This window comes from Coregonus clupeaformis, chromosome 36 (assembly GCF_020615455.1).
Source record: "Coregonus clupeaformis isolate EN_2021a chromosome 36, ASM2061545v1, whole genome shotgun sequence".
NCBI classification, from domain to species: domain Eukaryota; kingdom Metazoa; phylum Chordata; class Actinopteri; order Salmoniformes; family Salmonidae; genus Coregonus; species Coregonus clupeaformis.
The window spans coordinates 42,061,519-42,075,835 of NC_059227.1; the positions used below are offsets into that span (position 1 = coordinate 42,061,519).

A 14,317-nucleotide genomic window follows, 5' to 3' on the forward strand; every position below is an offset into this window, starting at 1 on the left:
CGTGACCAAAAACGAGGCGGGGAACAATGAATTAAAAGACCTGGGACGGGAGAGGGGAAGAGAGGCCGCCATGACACAGCAAGATCAGGAAACAGCATGCTGTAAAAGAGACAAAGGATAGATAAAATTAAATCCTGACCCAGGGTAGTTTGAGTTTGTTTTGGCTCAAATGGTTAATGTTAGGGGTGGAGTAGGAAAAGCTGATCTTAAGTCAGTGCTTAGGGGGAGACTGGAGCACCTCCTTTTACTGATGTCCACGTAATTATATGCCAATCAGTTCCTTGGTTTTATCAGGTCAGCTATCCATTTCCTTGTTTGGACATGAGGGATACATGACCAAGGCATGTAGCTTGGCCAGGCTGTAAGTGATGTGTTGTTTGAAAGAGAGTTAGTACAGAACTATGGGCATTGATTTGAAAAGGAAGGATGACCACCTTATGGTGGGTTTTTATCAAACAGACAAAGGGATTAGGATGAGAGAAATGTGATGAGTGTAGATTCTGGAGGTACTCCTATAAATCAGACAATACCTGAAAGTATGTACAACAGAAGGTATTGTTAAAGCGGACCTTAAAGAGGTGGCTCACCCAAATTAAAAATGTATATATTGGTTTTTACTGGGGAGAAAACACAGCAATCCATGTTTGGTTTAGTTTACCTTTGCCATTTTCAAACATTTAGCATTTTTCAAAGACCAGTGCAAGTAATATCCTGAGTATTAATATGCTTTTGTATTTTAATGTACAAATCATCGAATTGAAATTTGACTGTGTAGCTAATAAAGTAATTTAAGATGATTTAGGTATGAACCACAAAACAACATTTAAGCAATCAGGCATTGCATGAAATGATCATGGTGCCAGGACTGGTTCAGCTGCTTCCCTTTCAGGAATAATTCATCATATTCAGGTTTGGTAGAAACCAAGGTCCTTTAAGGTGGTTTGTTTTGGTTTGAGCTACTTTTTCTCAAATTTGCTATGTGTGGTCCCCTGGCAACAGCTGTCTGGATATAGGTGTTGGCATGTTGAAATGTGGGTTATTATGAAGCGATGGAGTATTACTATTTATGCAAAGGTGAAGATGATGTACTCATGATAGATTGAGACTCAGTGATAAATGTAGGTAGTAGAACAATATATCAATCATGATATTAATTTACATAGAGAAAAACTCCATGGAAACTTGAGTATAAATGAAAAGCAATCCAATTAATGGTTTTATATTAAAACATAAGTGTGAAAGAAATGGATGTGTAAGAAAAAAATATGGAAATAGTATTGCATTGTGGTTGGAAAACATCAGTAACGAACGGACGTAAGTATGTGTAGACTAGTGTAGAATTTTACACTCCAACAGGTTGATCAATGACTTCAAAAAGAACAATGGAGTCTGTATATCCCTGTTGTGGTTAATGGGGGTCTCTTTTTTGATGTGTCGGACCCCAAATTTCGCCTAATTTAGATTTGTCTGGGGAGACACGGTGACTGCCCCCAATAATCCTGTCTTGAGTTGTTTTTGATCCCTATAGCTCATGGGGTTCCCAAACAAAGAACGCCCAGAACCCTAAAGGCCAGTTTGGAGTGATGGTATAGGATGAAGATGGAGACAGACGGAATCAGAGGGCATGCGCTAACCCCGTGACTGGAGATAGGACAGCAAATATATCTCATCCTAGGGAAAGTGAGTGCTCTATATTTTGGATAATGACGGATATTTGTTTTTAAAACCACAGAAGTTATAATCTTCGAATAGAATAACTTAGTTAAGTGGGAAAGGTTAGTGATTGGGCTACTTCAAACTGACGCACTGGCTCCTCTCACAGGAATAGGCCCCACCCCAGAAGGCTAGTGGGATGCGTGTTATGAGAAGAGTCAGCGATCAATGAGACAGAGAGCTGCAGCAGCGCTGCCACCACCGCCAGCACCACCCCCGACCCTCTCCCCAATGTCGGGCCACACCCCCCCCCCCTCCACTCCCCCCCTCCCCTCCCCAATGAACCCCCCTGCACCCCACCACACTACCCCACCACTACGCCCCACCGCCACCACCACCCCCGCCCCCAAACGCCCTCCCACCACCAACCCCCCCTCCAGCCACGGTGTGCGAGAGGCGGGGGGAGCTTTTTTGGAAGCCCATCCCGGGAGGAGAAGGTGCGGGCAGCCCAAGATCCGGACCATGGCGGCAGCGCTGCCAGCAGCAGTACCCAGATGACGGAGCCCGGGTGGAGGAGCTGTTGGCCAGCAGGAGGAAGTGCAGGGACAGGGAGGTGTGGCCGCGACCGGGCGGATCTCTCAGCCGCATCACCCGGTCAGGTCCTTCAAGGAGAACAAGACGAGGTGAGTTGATGGGTGGATTGTGAACGATGGATGGGGATAAGCTCTGACTGTTTATTTAGGAATTAGGAGAGAGTGTTGGTAGGTCCACTTCACTAGAAAAAGACGTAGCAGTATAATGTGCTTAACAATGAGTTTTGGGTTGCGTAACATGACTAAGGATTGACGGGTGGTATGGCAGTTTGACTTCCGTAGTAAAAACAATACAACAAAACATAAATTGAAACAAGACAAGTAAGAAGACACTATGTAATGTACACGAACGAATCAAAGTATTTTGAAGTAGTATTATCACAGAACACAAGCTTAAGAACCACTTCACAGCACAGCACAACTCAGCTTTGTTGAGGGATGGAAATAATGTAACCGATACAAAAGCCAATTGTACGGCATGGATATCTCGAAACAGGAAACGTAAGGGATGGGAGCATAGTGTAAATCATTGTATACCCCGAAATGAAGAGTAAAGATACCCACGTGAGCTTAGTGAAGTAATGTCAGAGTTTGACAGTTGAGCAACCTGGAGGGAAACTGGCTGTAGACAAATCATGCCTCAAGGGACTCCAAATATAGCAACATGCTACGCACTACTCCTGAGAGCTCCTTTTGAGTGTGACGTAAGGACATACAGTGCCGTCAGAAAGTATTCACAACCTTGACACATTTTGTTGTGTTAGCAGCCGAATTTAAAATGGATTTAATTGAGATTGTAGGCAACACAATACAAATGTCAAATGGAATGATGTTTTTAGAAATTGTTTACAAATTAATTATGAAATGAAAACGAAATGTTTGAGTCAATAAGTATTCAAACCCTTTGTTATGGCAAGCCTAAATAAGTTCAGGAGAGAAATGTGCTAACAATACATAATAAGTTGCATGGACTCACTCTGTGTGCAATAATAGTGTTTAACATGATTTTTGAATGATATCATCTCTGTAATCCCATAATATATTGTAAGAGTAAGAAGTGAATTTCAAACGATTCAACCACAAAGAATACATGGAGGTTTGAATGCTAAAGGGACCATTGAGATGGGAAAAATTTAAAAAGCAGACATTGAATATCCTTTTGAGATGGTGAAGTTATTAATTATTTTGGATGGTGATAATAACTCAGTCACTACAAAGATACAGGCATCCTTCCTGACTCAGTTGCCTGAGAGGAAGGAAACGATCAGGATTTCACCACGAGGCCAATGGTGATTTAAAACAGAGAAAGTTAATGGTTTGATAGGAGAAAACTGAGGATGAATATAAATGTAACTCCACAATACTAAATAAATCAAATAAATAACCTTTATTTATACAGCACATTTCAGACATGGAATGCAGCGAATGGAAGGAAAAACTAATAAAAAACAATGAAAATTAAAGAAATATATACACAAAAACATAAGATAAAAAAACAAAAGAATGACACATATGAACAACTAAAAAGCACCCTAAGGAAAAGAAAAGTAAAAAAATATAAGATCTTTTAAATATGAATCGACCCCTCAGGTCTCTGGCAGGCTATTGGGGGATAAAACTAAAGACTGCATCTCCATGCCTCTGTTCCTAGGGTTTGGGATAGTTAAAGGACAGTACATAGGACCTGAGGGACCTACTGGGTACACAACTTAAAAGCATGTCTGACATGTATTGGGGTGACAATCATGGATTGATTTAAAAACTAACCAATTGACAGAGTGAAAAGAAGGAAACCTGTACATAATAAAATATTCAAAAATATGCATTCGTTTTAATAAGGCACTAAAGCAGGGGTGTAAACGATACGAACAGCGGGCCGGATCAGACAGCCCGCAAACGTAATCGCCGCAGATGATTTAAAAAAAAATTTTTTTGAAAGATAAAATGGCTGCAATTCATAAAATAACGTCAATTGGTCACTGGATGGCGCAATAGAATTGTGTTAAGAAGCAAACTGTTATACAGAGTAAGTAGGGTAAGCACGCAGCCAACTGAGCTAGTTTGTTTTGCCCGGATATTTATTATGGTTCTACTTTTAAATTATGTGCTTTGGCACCCTCATTGCCCCAATATGTCTCTGTCAAAAAAGAGAAAAGTGGAGAGAGTGCAGAGTGTTCCAAGAAAAATGGTATCATTGATTCAGGAATTGAATGGGAAATTGTATTTTGGTGTGTTAGAGCATGTTGCAGTGTTAAAGAATAAACCCCGCCACTAGGTGAGTCTTCATGCCGACAAATATGAAACTTTCAAGGACAGCGAGATAAGAGAAGGGAATGAACAGAGGGTTGAAGAAACAGCAGTCTGTGTTACTCAGAGCCGAGACATCAGTGACGCTGCAGTGAAAGTAGTACCTCATTGCTAAGAAATCGGAGAGTGGCTTCAAAACCATTTAGTGAGGGTGAATTTGTAAAAACAGTGCATGATGAAGGCAGGGAGATTGTGTGCCCTGAAAAGCGGCAGGCTTTTGCAAATATCAGCCTGACAAGAAACACAGTTGCAGACAGGATTTCCGATCTTTCAGTGGATTTGGACAGCCAGTTGAAGCAAAAAGTAAAGTCATTTATTGCGTTTGGGTTGCAATTGATGAAAGCACGGACATTACAGATGTTGCACAACTGGCCATTTTCATCCGCTGGAGTTGATGACACATTGACCGTCACCCGAGGAGTTCGTGGAGTTGGTGCCGATGACAGATATAACGACAGCAGCTGATATTTTTACCGCACTTCGCCGGGAGTGCTGCTGGACAGGGTCGGAGTGGACTGGTCCCACGCTGTCAGCCTGGCTACAGATGGTGTGCCTCAATGATCGGGAAAAAAGCAGGCGTTGTGACAAAGTTCAGAGAGAAAGTGCAATCTGCAAATGGAGGAAGTGATTTTTTTGACTTTTCACTGTATTTTGCACCAGGAGGCTTTGTGTTGCAAGTCATTAAAGATGGATAACGTCATGAAGGTGGTCATCCAAACTGTTAATTTCATCCGATCCAGAAGCCTGAATCACCGTCAGTTTGACAGCCTTCTCAGAGAGAAAGACCACATCTATGGCCTGCCACCACACTGAGGTAAGATGGTTAAGCCGAGGTGCTGTGCTGAGGCGTTTCTTTGATTTACGAGAAGAAATTGAACAGTTCATGGAAGAAAAGGGGCAAACCAGTGTTAGAATTTCATTCCGCAGAATGGATGCAGGACCTTGCATTTATGGTGGATGTTACAGAGCACCTGAATAACTTGAACAAACAGCTGCAAGGGCGCAACAAAGTTGTCACGCAGTATTATGACAGCATACGTTCTTTCAAGTTGAAGCTGCGCCATTGTGGGAGAGCGAATTTGCCGGTGGTGATGCAGCTCACTTCCCCTGTCTGAAAAATGTGTGCGAACCAACATGTGGCAGACAGTGAAGCGGTTCAAAGATAAAATAACGGGACTGTTACGGGAGTTTGAGCAACGCTTTCAGATTTATGTTGATGTTTTTATGTTGATGTGCTATTGTTTTTAATTGTTTTTATTTGTATATTTAACCTATTCTTGACTCTGTGGTTCTTGCACTTGTTTGGGGAACAGGATTTCATTATTTTTATCTACATTTCTGCCTGAGAAATGACACCCTGATATAGTTCTGTGATCTGTGTGATATACTTCTGTGAATCACTGAGGCATTGTGTGTTTGTGTGTTCTTTTGTCCTCAGAACTTTCAAATAACTTGAGGTGTTTTATGATTGAATAGTGATGTTGTGCTTTTGGACACTGTCCTCAGGCTCCAGCTTTATGTTTATAAGTTTTTATGTTGATGTGCTATTGTTTTTAATTGATTTTATTTTATTTGTATATTTAACCTATTCTTGACTCTGTGGTTCTTGCACTTGTTTGGGGAACAGGATTTCATTATTTTTATCTACATTTCTGCCTGAGAAATGACACCCTGATATAGTTCTGTGATCTGTGAAACAGTTCTGTTAATCACTGAGGCATTGTGTGTTTGTGTGTTCTTTTTCTTTAGAATTTTCAAATAAACTTGACGTGTTTTATGATTAATAGTGATGTTGTGCTTGTACTATTTTGGACACACTGTCCTCAGGCTCCAGCTTTATGTTGTATGTTGATCGTATTAAAACAATACGGCCGGTCCGGCCCTCTTGGGAATAGATTTTCCTCCATGTGGCCCCTGAGCTAAAATGAGTTTGACACCCCTGCACTAAAGTAATACTGCAAAAAATGTGGCAAAGCAATTTAACTTTTGTCCTGAATACCAAGTGTTTATGTTTTGGGGCAAATCCAATACAACACATTACTGAGTACCACTTCCATTATTTTCAAGCATAGTGGTGACTGCATCATGTTATGGGTATGCTTGTAATTGTTAAGGACTGGGGAGTTTATCAGGATAAAAAGAAACAGAAAACCTAGAGGAAAACCTAGTTCAGTCTGCTTTCCATCAGACAGTGGGAAATGAATTCACCTTTCAGAAGGACAATAACCTAAAACACAAGACCAAATATACACTGGAGTTGCTTACCAAGAAGACTGCCAGGATTTGTGGTGCTGTACCTTAAAGGGATACTTTCGGGATTTGGGAAATGAAGCCCATTATATACATGTACTTCCCCAGAGTCAGATGAACTAGTGGATACCATTTTGATGTCTCTGCGTCCAGTATGAAGGAACTTAAAGGTAGTTCCGTGAACCAATGCTAACTAGCGTTAGCGCAATAACTGGAAGTCATAGGCATTATGAAGGTATTTTTATTACATATTTTATTGTTTTATGCAGTTCATTTGTCAGGGACCATGTACAATTTAAACAAATCACTGAGACTGCATTCTGATGCATTGTACGAGCTCATTGTGGCACCATTGTACAGCAAATTTTCATCAGCAGGCCCTGGGCAGGTGTACAGTAAAAACATGCATCAGAGTTCTTCTGGCTGGCATCTATGTCCCCGTCTGTGCCACCAGTATGTAACCAAACCTCAATGTTGCCCAATTTCTTAAAACCCATCAAAGTTGACAATAGTTTGAAGAAAACAGATATTTTCAAATGCACACTGATTTTACCAAGTCATTGTAAAAGGAAGTCTGCCCTATTTTGCTCTAATACGATCCCTTTCGCCATAGGCTAGTGTAAATGGGGATGATGGCTTGATGACAAAACTTTTGATTAGTTTTTCACCTTTAATTTATTTATTGCCTTAATGCACAATGCACTTCTTGGGCATCATGATGTCCTAATAAATCATCTCCATTTTTTCAGTAAAGCCTCAGTTTTGGATTTGTCCACTTTTTCGACAGAGTGCATGTAACGTGTACGCTGGGAGTCGGGAAGCAAGTACAGGGAGTGAATTTAATAATAAATGGAACAAAACAGGAAACACGAGTAGCGTACAAACATGCAAACACAGGAACAGGAATCAATAACGCCTTCAGGAAGGAACCAAAGGGAGTGACGTATATAGGGGAGGTAATCAGGAAGGTGATTGAGTCCAGGTGTGCCTGATGAGATGCAGGTGCGCGTCATGATGAATCCCAGGACCGGTGACCTCGAATGCCGGAGAGGGAGTTATGTGACAGTGCGGGTTGCCATCTCTCCTAGTATTCTTATTTTGAAACCTATGCCTCTATAACAGACACAAACTATTTGATATAAAGCAACTTTAAAGAGTGCAGACAGCCACCAATCATTTCAGACTCTCACTTCAGCCATGTATGCAGTCATCCAATACTTTTAAATACATGAAGAACGAGTGCCCACTTCTGGAGAAGGTTAGAGAATCGGAACAAAGCTGTAAAACATTATCTTAAAATAAACCATCAACTTAGTGAACACCATTGGTGTTTAAGATGATTGTGAAACAAGTTTGAAGAGTTCGAGATCTGGGGAAAATTGTTTGTATTTTGTAGTTTATTTGAAAATACAAACTTTTTAAAATACTTGAAATAGTCTAATCAAATCAAATCAAATTGTATTGGTCACATACACGTATTTAGCAGATGTTATTGGTGGTTTAGCAAAATGCTTGAATATAGCTCTTATAGAGTTTCAACTAAAAGGCAACTATTTTCTTTGATATTCAAATACAGGCCTCAGAAAAACAAATCATATTTGAAAGTATTTTGAATACCTCTCAGAAAACCAAATAATATTTGAAGGTATTTGAATATATGCAAGTTATTTGAAAAATAGTATATTTATTTGATGGCTGCCAAATATTTGATGAAGAACCAAAAAACTACAACAGTTTGTTGAATTAGTCTAAATATATTATCATTAGCACATGGTTTGAAGGGCTCTCAGATATGAATCCTAATATAGCCTATACCTTATAATTAAATATGAGGGACATGGAATCACCTCAACATTAGAGTATACCACTTTTGCAGCTTCAAAATAACTAACAAATATATTTTCATAATTTTCATTACATAGACTTTGTAAATCGCGTTATAAGTGGGAAAATAAGGAACAGTGATTATTCCTCTCTTTGTGTACAGTAGAAAAACTCTCACCCCATTGCTATGCAATTAAAATGCAATTACCAAAGTATTAAGTAACATGCTAATAAAATGTTTCTCCAAAAGTAATTACAGTTTTATTACACAGGCACAAGAACAGTTTAATGTTAAGTGTAACTGAGAATGCTAAAAGTAACACAATATGGCTATTAAGTGTCCAAGGAAACAAAATATCAGAAAACTGCCGTCTTGAATCGACTACAGCCAAGGTAAATGGGAAATCATGTTTTTTTATATTCTAAACTAGCCCTTTAGAGATGGTATAGTGCAGAGTTCCCCAATAAGGGGTGGACATAAAATACTGTAAAATCACCTGTAAATCAGCTCAATGTGATTTTAATTTAGGAAATCTGTTCCCAAGTATTTCCACGCATAAATAGTGAGGCATATGTGATCGTATCTCAATGTAATCAAGGTTTGAAATGATTCTGTTTTTGTCAAATACTACATCAGTTTGGGATTCATGCAGTCAAAATGTGCAATGTACAAATTATTTATAATTATGTTCCAGTCCCTCGACCACCCGCTCAAGGAAAAATCGTCCCACGGCTGAATGTAATTGGGGAACCCTGGTATAGTATGTTTGAAACAAGAACACTTCCACTCAGATGGACAAAGAGTTTCGGTTGTTTTTGCTAACCATTCAAATTGCTGTTTGCAATGTTTGCAAATGCCTTTTAATTTCTCTGCAGTATTTTCAGGTATCATCAACCAATTAATTGCAGCTTTCAACCCTTTCAGTGGCATGTTGGAAGAGTAGTTGGAAGAGTTGCAGCTTTCAAACCTTTTTCGTGGTATGTTGGAAGAGTAATGAGAGCTAATGGGGATCCCTAATAAATACAAATACAAATGTTGAAAGAGTCATACTTACCTGTACAAAATATATTTGGTTTTGTTTGACTTGATTATTTACACCCGAGGGGCAATGGACATTCAGGAGAATGGACATTTACAGAATGTTTAGATAGAAATGTATTGTGTAGATCAAATATGACTCAGAAAGATTGGAATAGTATAGGAAATTGTGTTCTATTCGTTCTATTTTCTCTATCTTCAATATGCAGTTCCAACCCTGCCATTAGTTGAAGGCAGCCAATCCAATAGTTTCTGAAAAATAGTCACTTCCTGAGATCTGTATTCAAATATTTTAAAAAAGTAGTTGCTTTCTCAGATCTGTAATCAACTATTTTTAAAAAGTAGTCATTTTTTGGAATCTGTATTCAAATAGCCTTAGTCACCTCCAAAGCCTTAGTCAACCCCATAGTATTTAACTATATTTAAAACTATAGTTATCCCAGGCTGGGATTACCATTGTTGATTAGCTGTTTATTTTTTCATTAATTAGGCTATTTTCTCTTTATCCATATGGTCTATCCACTTGAAACTCATGGACAATATGGACACAGATATACAAAAATAATACTATACATGAATACAGTTTTGAAAAAGTTATATACCATACCACGTTCAAAGGCACTTACTTTGTGTCTTGCCCATTCACCCTCCTACAGGCACACATACAAAATCCATGTCTCAATTGTCTCAAGGCTTAAAAATCCTTCTTTAACCTGTCTCCTTCCCTTCATCTACACTGATTTAACAAGTGACATCAATAAGGGATCATAGCTTTCACCTGGATTCACCCCCTGGTCAGTGTATGTCATGGAAAGAGCAGGTGTTCTTAATGTTTTGTATACTCGGAGTGTAGATTCAAATCAAATCAAATGTATTGGTCACATGACACATGGTTAGCTGATGTTATTGCGAGTGTAGCAAAATGCTTGTGCTTCAGTTCCGACAGTGCAGCAATATCTAGGAAGATTGCCATAGATTACCTGTTATTTACCAAAATTACTGAAGATCCTGGTAACTTTGGTAAATTACGGTAGCTTTGCAACCCTAATCTAGCATCACCATCATTCCCACATGTATCCCTCCTGTACTGAATCGTGTTCCTCTCTTTCTACTGTTCTCAGATCAGCATTCTGGACTCCAAAGCGGGGCATGAACGTGGGGCATTTTCCTCAAGCAGTTCAAGAAGTATGTCTTCCTCCTCCTTCCTCCAGTTCTGTTAGATTAGTTTACATAAAGCGTGGATAAAATTCCACCGATCGGCCTGAGGAGAGAAACACGACGCCATTGTGTAACTGGTTTTAAGTGGCGCGCCTTAGTCCGTAGAACGCTAGGCTGACCACTTGGGTATAATGTCACGTGTGCATAGATGTCTGTGTGTGAGGCTTTTTCTGTATTTACATTTTAGTCATTTAGCAGACACTCTTATCCAGAGCGATTTACAGGAGCAATTAGGGTTAAGTGTCTTTTTATTTTATTTCTATTTTTTTAGGGGCTAGATAAGTTTTAATATTGCAGATAGATTGTAACTTCCATCAACGTAATTGTCTGCATCACTTCCAATCCCCCATATATATTTTGCAAATATATATATATATATACAAATAAATACATACGCATACATACATACATACATACACATAGTAAATACATATACATACATATATATACATATCCTTTTTAAATATATTTTATTTATTACTAGTGAACAACAACGCCTAGGCCTCACTTCCAGCTTATACATACTATATACATTTTATGGACACAGTCAATTTTACAATAGATCATTTGGTTTATTTTTACTCCTGAACTTTCTCTACCCTCAACCTCTCTGATCATTTTCATGATGTCCATCTGGTTTGCTTTTATATGCCATATCTTTCAAACTGTGCTCTTTCACAAAAGTTCTTAACCTATTTACAATATGTGCCTTGCTCAAGGGCACATCAGCAGATGTTTCACCTAGTCAGCTTGGGGATTCAAACCAGCGACCTTTGATTACTCAGGCCCAACGCTCTAACTGCTAGGCTACCTGCCGCCCCTGTATAGTTGTCAATGGGTTAGGGCAAGTGGTATCTCAATCCTGGTCCTGAGGACCCAAAGGGGTGCACATTTTTGTTTTTTCCTCAGCACTACAAACCTGATTCAAATCATCAAAGCTTGATGATGAGTTCTGATTTTGCTACGGCAATAAAAATGTGTACCCCTTTGGGTCCCTAGGACCAGGATTGAGAACCACTGGGTTAGGGGTATTTCAATAGTGGGCGAGGTACAATTACAGTACAACTAGTATGTACTGTCTGTGCCTGTTGCAACTGTTGTTCACAGCATGACCTATGAGTGACCTTTATTTGTGTGTACCCGAACACGTGTCCTGTGTTTGTATGTGCATGCGTGTTTGTGCAGATGTTTATGTGTGTGTGTGTTTTTGTGTCTATCCTGTGCAGGTGTGTGCATTGCATGCTCCCAGCGCACTTTCGTGTGTAACATATTTGCGTTATTCATCTGTTTCTCTGTACTGTCTCAGCAACCAGGTGCTTAGTGGACAGTCCAGCTCAGTTCCCACTGGTCACCAGAGTAATCAGAACAGCTTTGCTTTATTTTATCTGTCTGACTTTTTCCATTGCGAAACAACGTAGCTCAAATGCTAAATGGTCCCAACTCCCAAGGTGACCTACCTTGCGCTCAGATTGAAGTGCTCAATGATTCAGCATTTCAGTGACTGAAGCCAATCAAGACAATTCTGAATTAATCCAAACTCAGATCACTAAGTAATATTATCGAAACCTACTACTCTATAGGACGATACTTTATTGTAATATAACTGCCATGACAGTATAGTGTTTAAATCAAAATGCTATTGAAATCCTTTGGGTAAATTCTAGCTTGTTTGCCAATCTGTTTATGCTTGTCATTGTCTTATTTGGCAAGGCAACACTGCTGTACAGTTGGATGCAGAAACAGTGTTCGCAGGCTACAATTTCCCTAAATGCCAACAAAAGCCAGTTGATGAAGGTTCCCGATTCTGTATTCAACTTTGTCAAAACTGGGTTGACCACGAAGGGCATGGCGGTATCGTAATTAAGTTACTTGTAATGTTGACTCGTCTAAGACTTGAAAACTCACATAGGGATCAGAGTCCCTTGTATGAAAGCCCCCAAGCTCCAAGCTTTACATAGATTCTATCCTATTCAAGTGTTTTAGGCCTAATTTATACCTTACGTGTACACAAATCAAATAAAGATTTAGCTACACAAATTGGATGTCCATGCTTCTTTTCATAGCAAAAAATATGCAAACGTGTGCAGCAACGCCATTTTGTAAATTGACGCAACTACAGGATCGCCATTTTGCATAGTTAATTGCGTTCTTGCGTTAGCATAACAAATGTAAAGTATAAATAAGGATTAGACTAATCTCGCCCTATAATCTCCATGCTTTATACAGCAGTACTTTTAATGAAAAACCCCTAGAAACCCTTACTTTCTAATCAAAGTATTTATTTACCCAGCCTTACCGGGCATATACTGTATTATTCAGTGTGTGTGTGACTGGCAGTGCTCTCCTCAGCTCAGACACACAGTTAATAAGTATGGTGTGGGGACATGATGGCCTGCAGAAGAAGTACAGTCTAGTGTTACATAAGCAATCTGGAGTGGCTAATGCTAACTCGCTGTGGGGTGGTAGACTGGGAGAGAGTTGTAGCTCGGGATTTGCAGGCCAGCACAGAGCATGTACTGTATACACTCAGCTTGTACAACTGATGTACAACACATTTGACACAATGGGTGTGATTCAACTGATATTTATATTTTTGTGATACTAATGGAGAGTTTGCACAAAAATGTTTACGCAACCATTGTGCGGTGTCTCCACAACGCTTGTGTAATTATTTTTGTTCTGAAAAACTCTCCCTTGTATCACAACGGTTGTGCCAAATGCGTTTTACATCAGTTGTATAAGTGTGCACGGGGCCAGAGGGCTGATCTCATAGGACGTTTTGCATGGCTCCCCCTGATATTTCCATTGCATTTGACTCTTATCACAAGAGCACCTATCAACACTGCCTCGTCCACACTGGATTTGGACACTTTCGTTTATGTAACACAGTCGCTAGTGCAGTACAGTATATTGTCACTCACAGACAAATTTGTTGCATGTGGCTATCGTCACCTCCAGCTGTTCTACTCTAGCATGTTGCCAACAGTAACTCTAACTACTTACAGTATGTTATTCATTATTCATGTCGATGGGAATCTTGAATGCAGAAAAGAGGCAGGTTTATAATGCTAACTAGGCTAACTAGACATTTCAAACATACATTCTCCCCTTTCAGTTGACCTCCAATGAGAATATCATATTTTAAGTGATTCCCCCTGATTTGATATGACACAACCCAATTTCCACAGAATGCATTCTTACTGAATTAGCGGCATGGTGTTGCAGTTGCACGGGCTCCCACCGCATCTCCCGAACCCCTTTCAATTAATGGATTCTCCAGTCCCATGGCTCATAGATCCACCTCAGGCCTGGGCATCGGGCTCACACATCGGGGTGCCTATGTGAGGAAGGGCTGGATTTACTGCTCTGTGCAGACAGAGAGTGAGAGCCTGTGCTGTTTACCAATGAACTGAGCTAACTGTCTCGGTACCAT

At 39.7% G+C, this 14,317-nt stretch overlaps 1 protein-coding gene across 1 annotated transcript in view; it reads left to right on the forward strand.

The window, feature by feature from the left end:
• Positions 1–1,881: 1,881 nt before the first annotated feature.
• Positions 1,882–14,317, forward strand: part of LOC121560976 (FH2 domain-containing protein 1) — a 43,142-nt gene continuing 30,706 nt past the window's right edge. Inside the window, 3 exon segments of the mRNA XM_045211221.1 lie at positions 1,882–2,150; positions 10,788–10,824; positions 10,826–10,851. Of these exon segments, the coding sequence (XP_045067156.1) occupies positions 1,882–2,150; positions 10,788–10,824; positions 10,826–10,851 (332 nt within the window).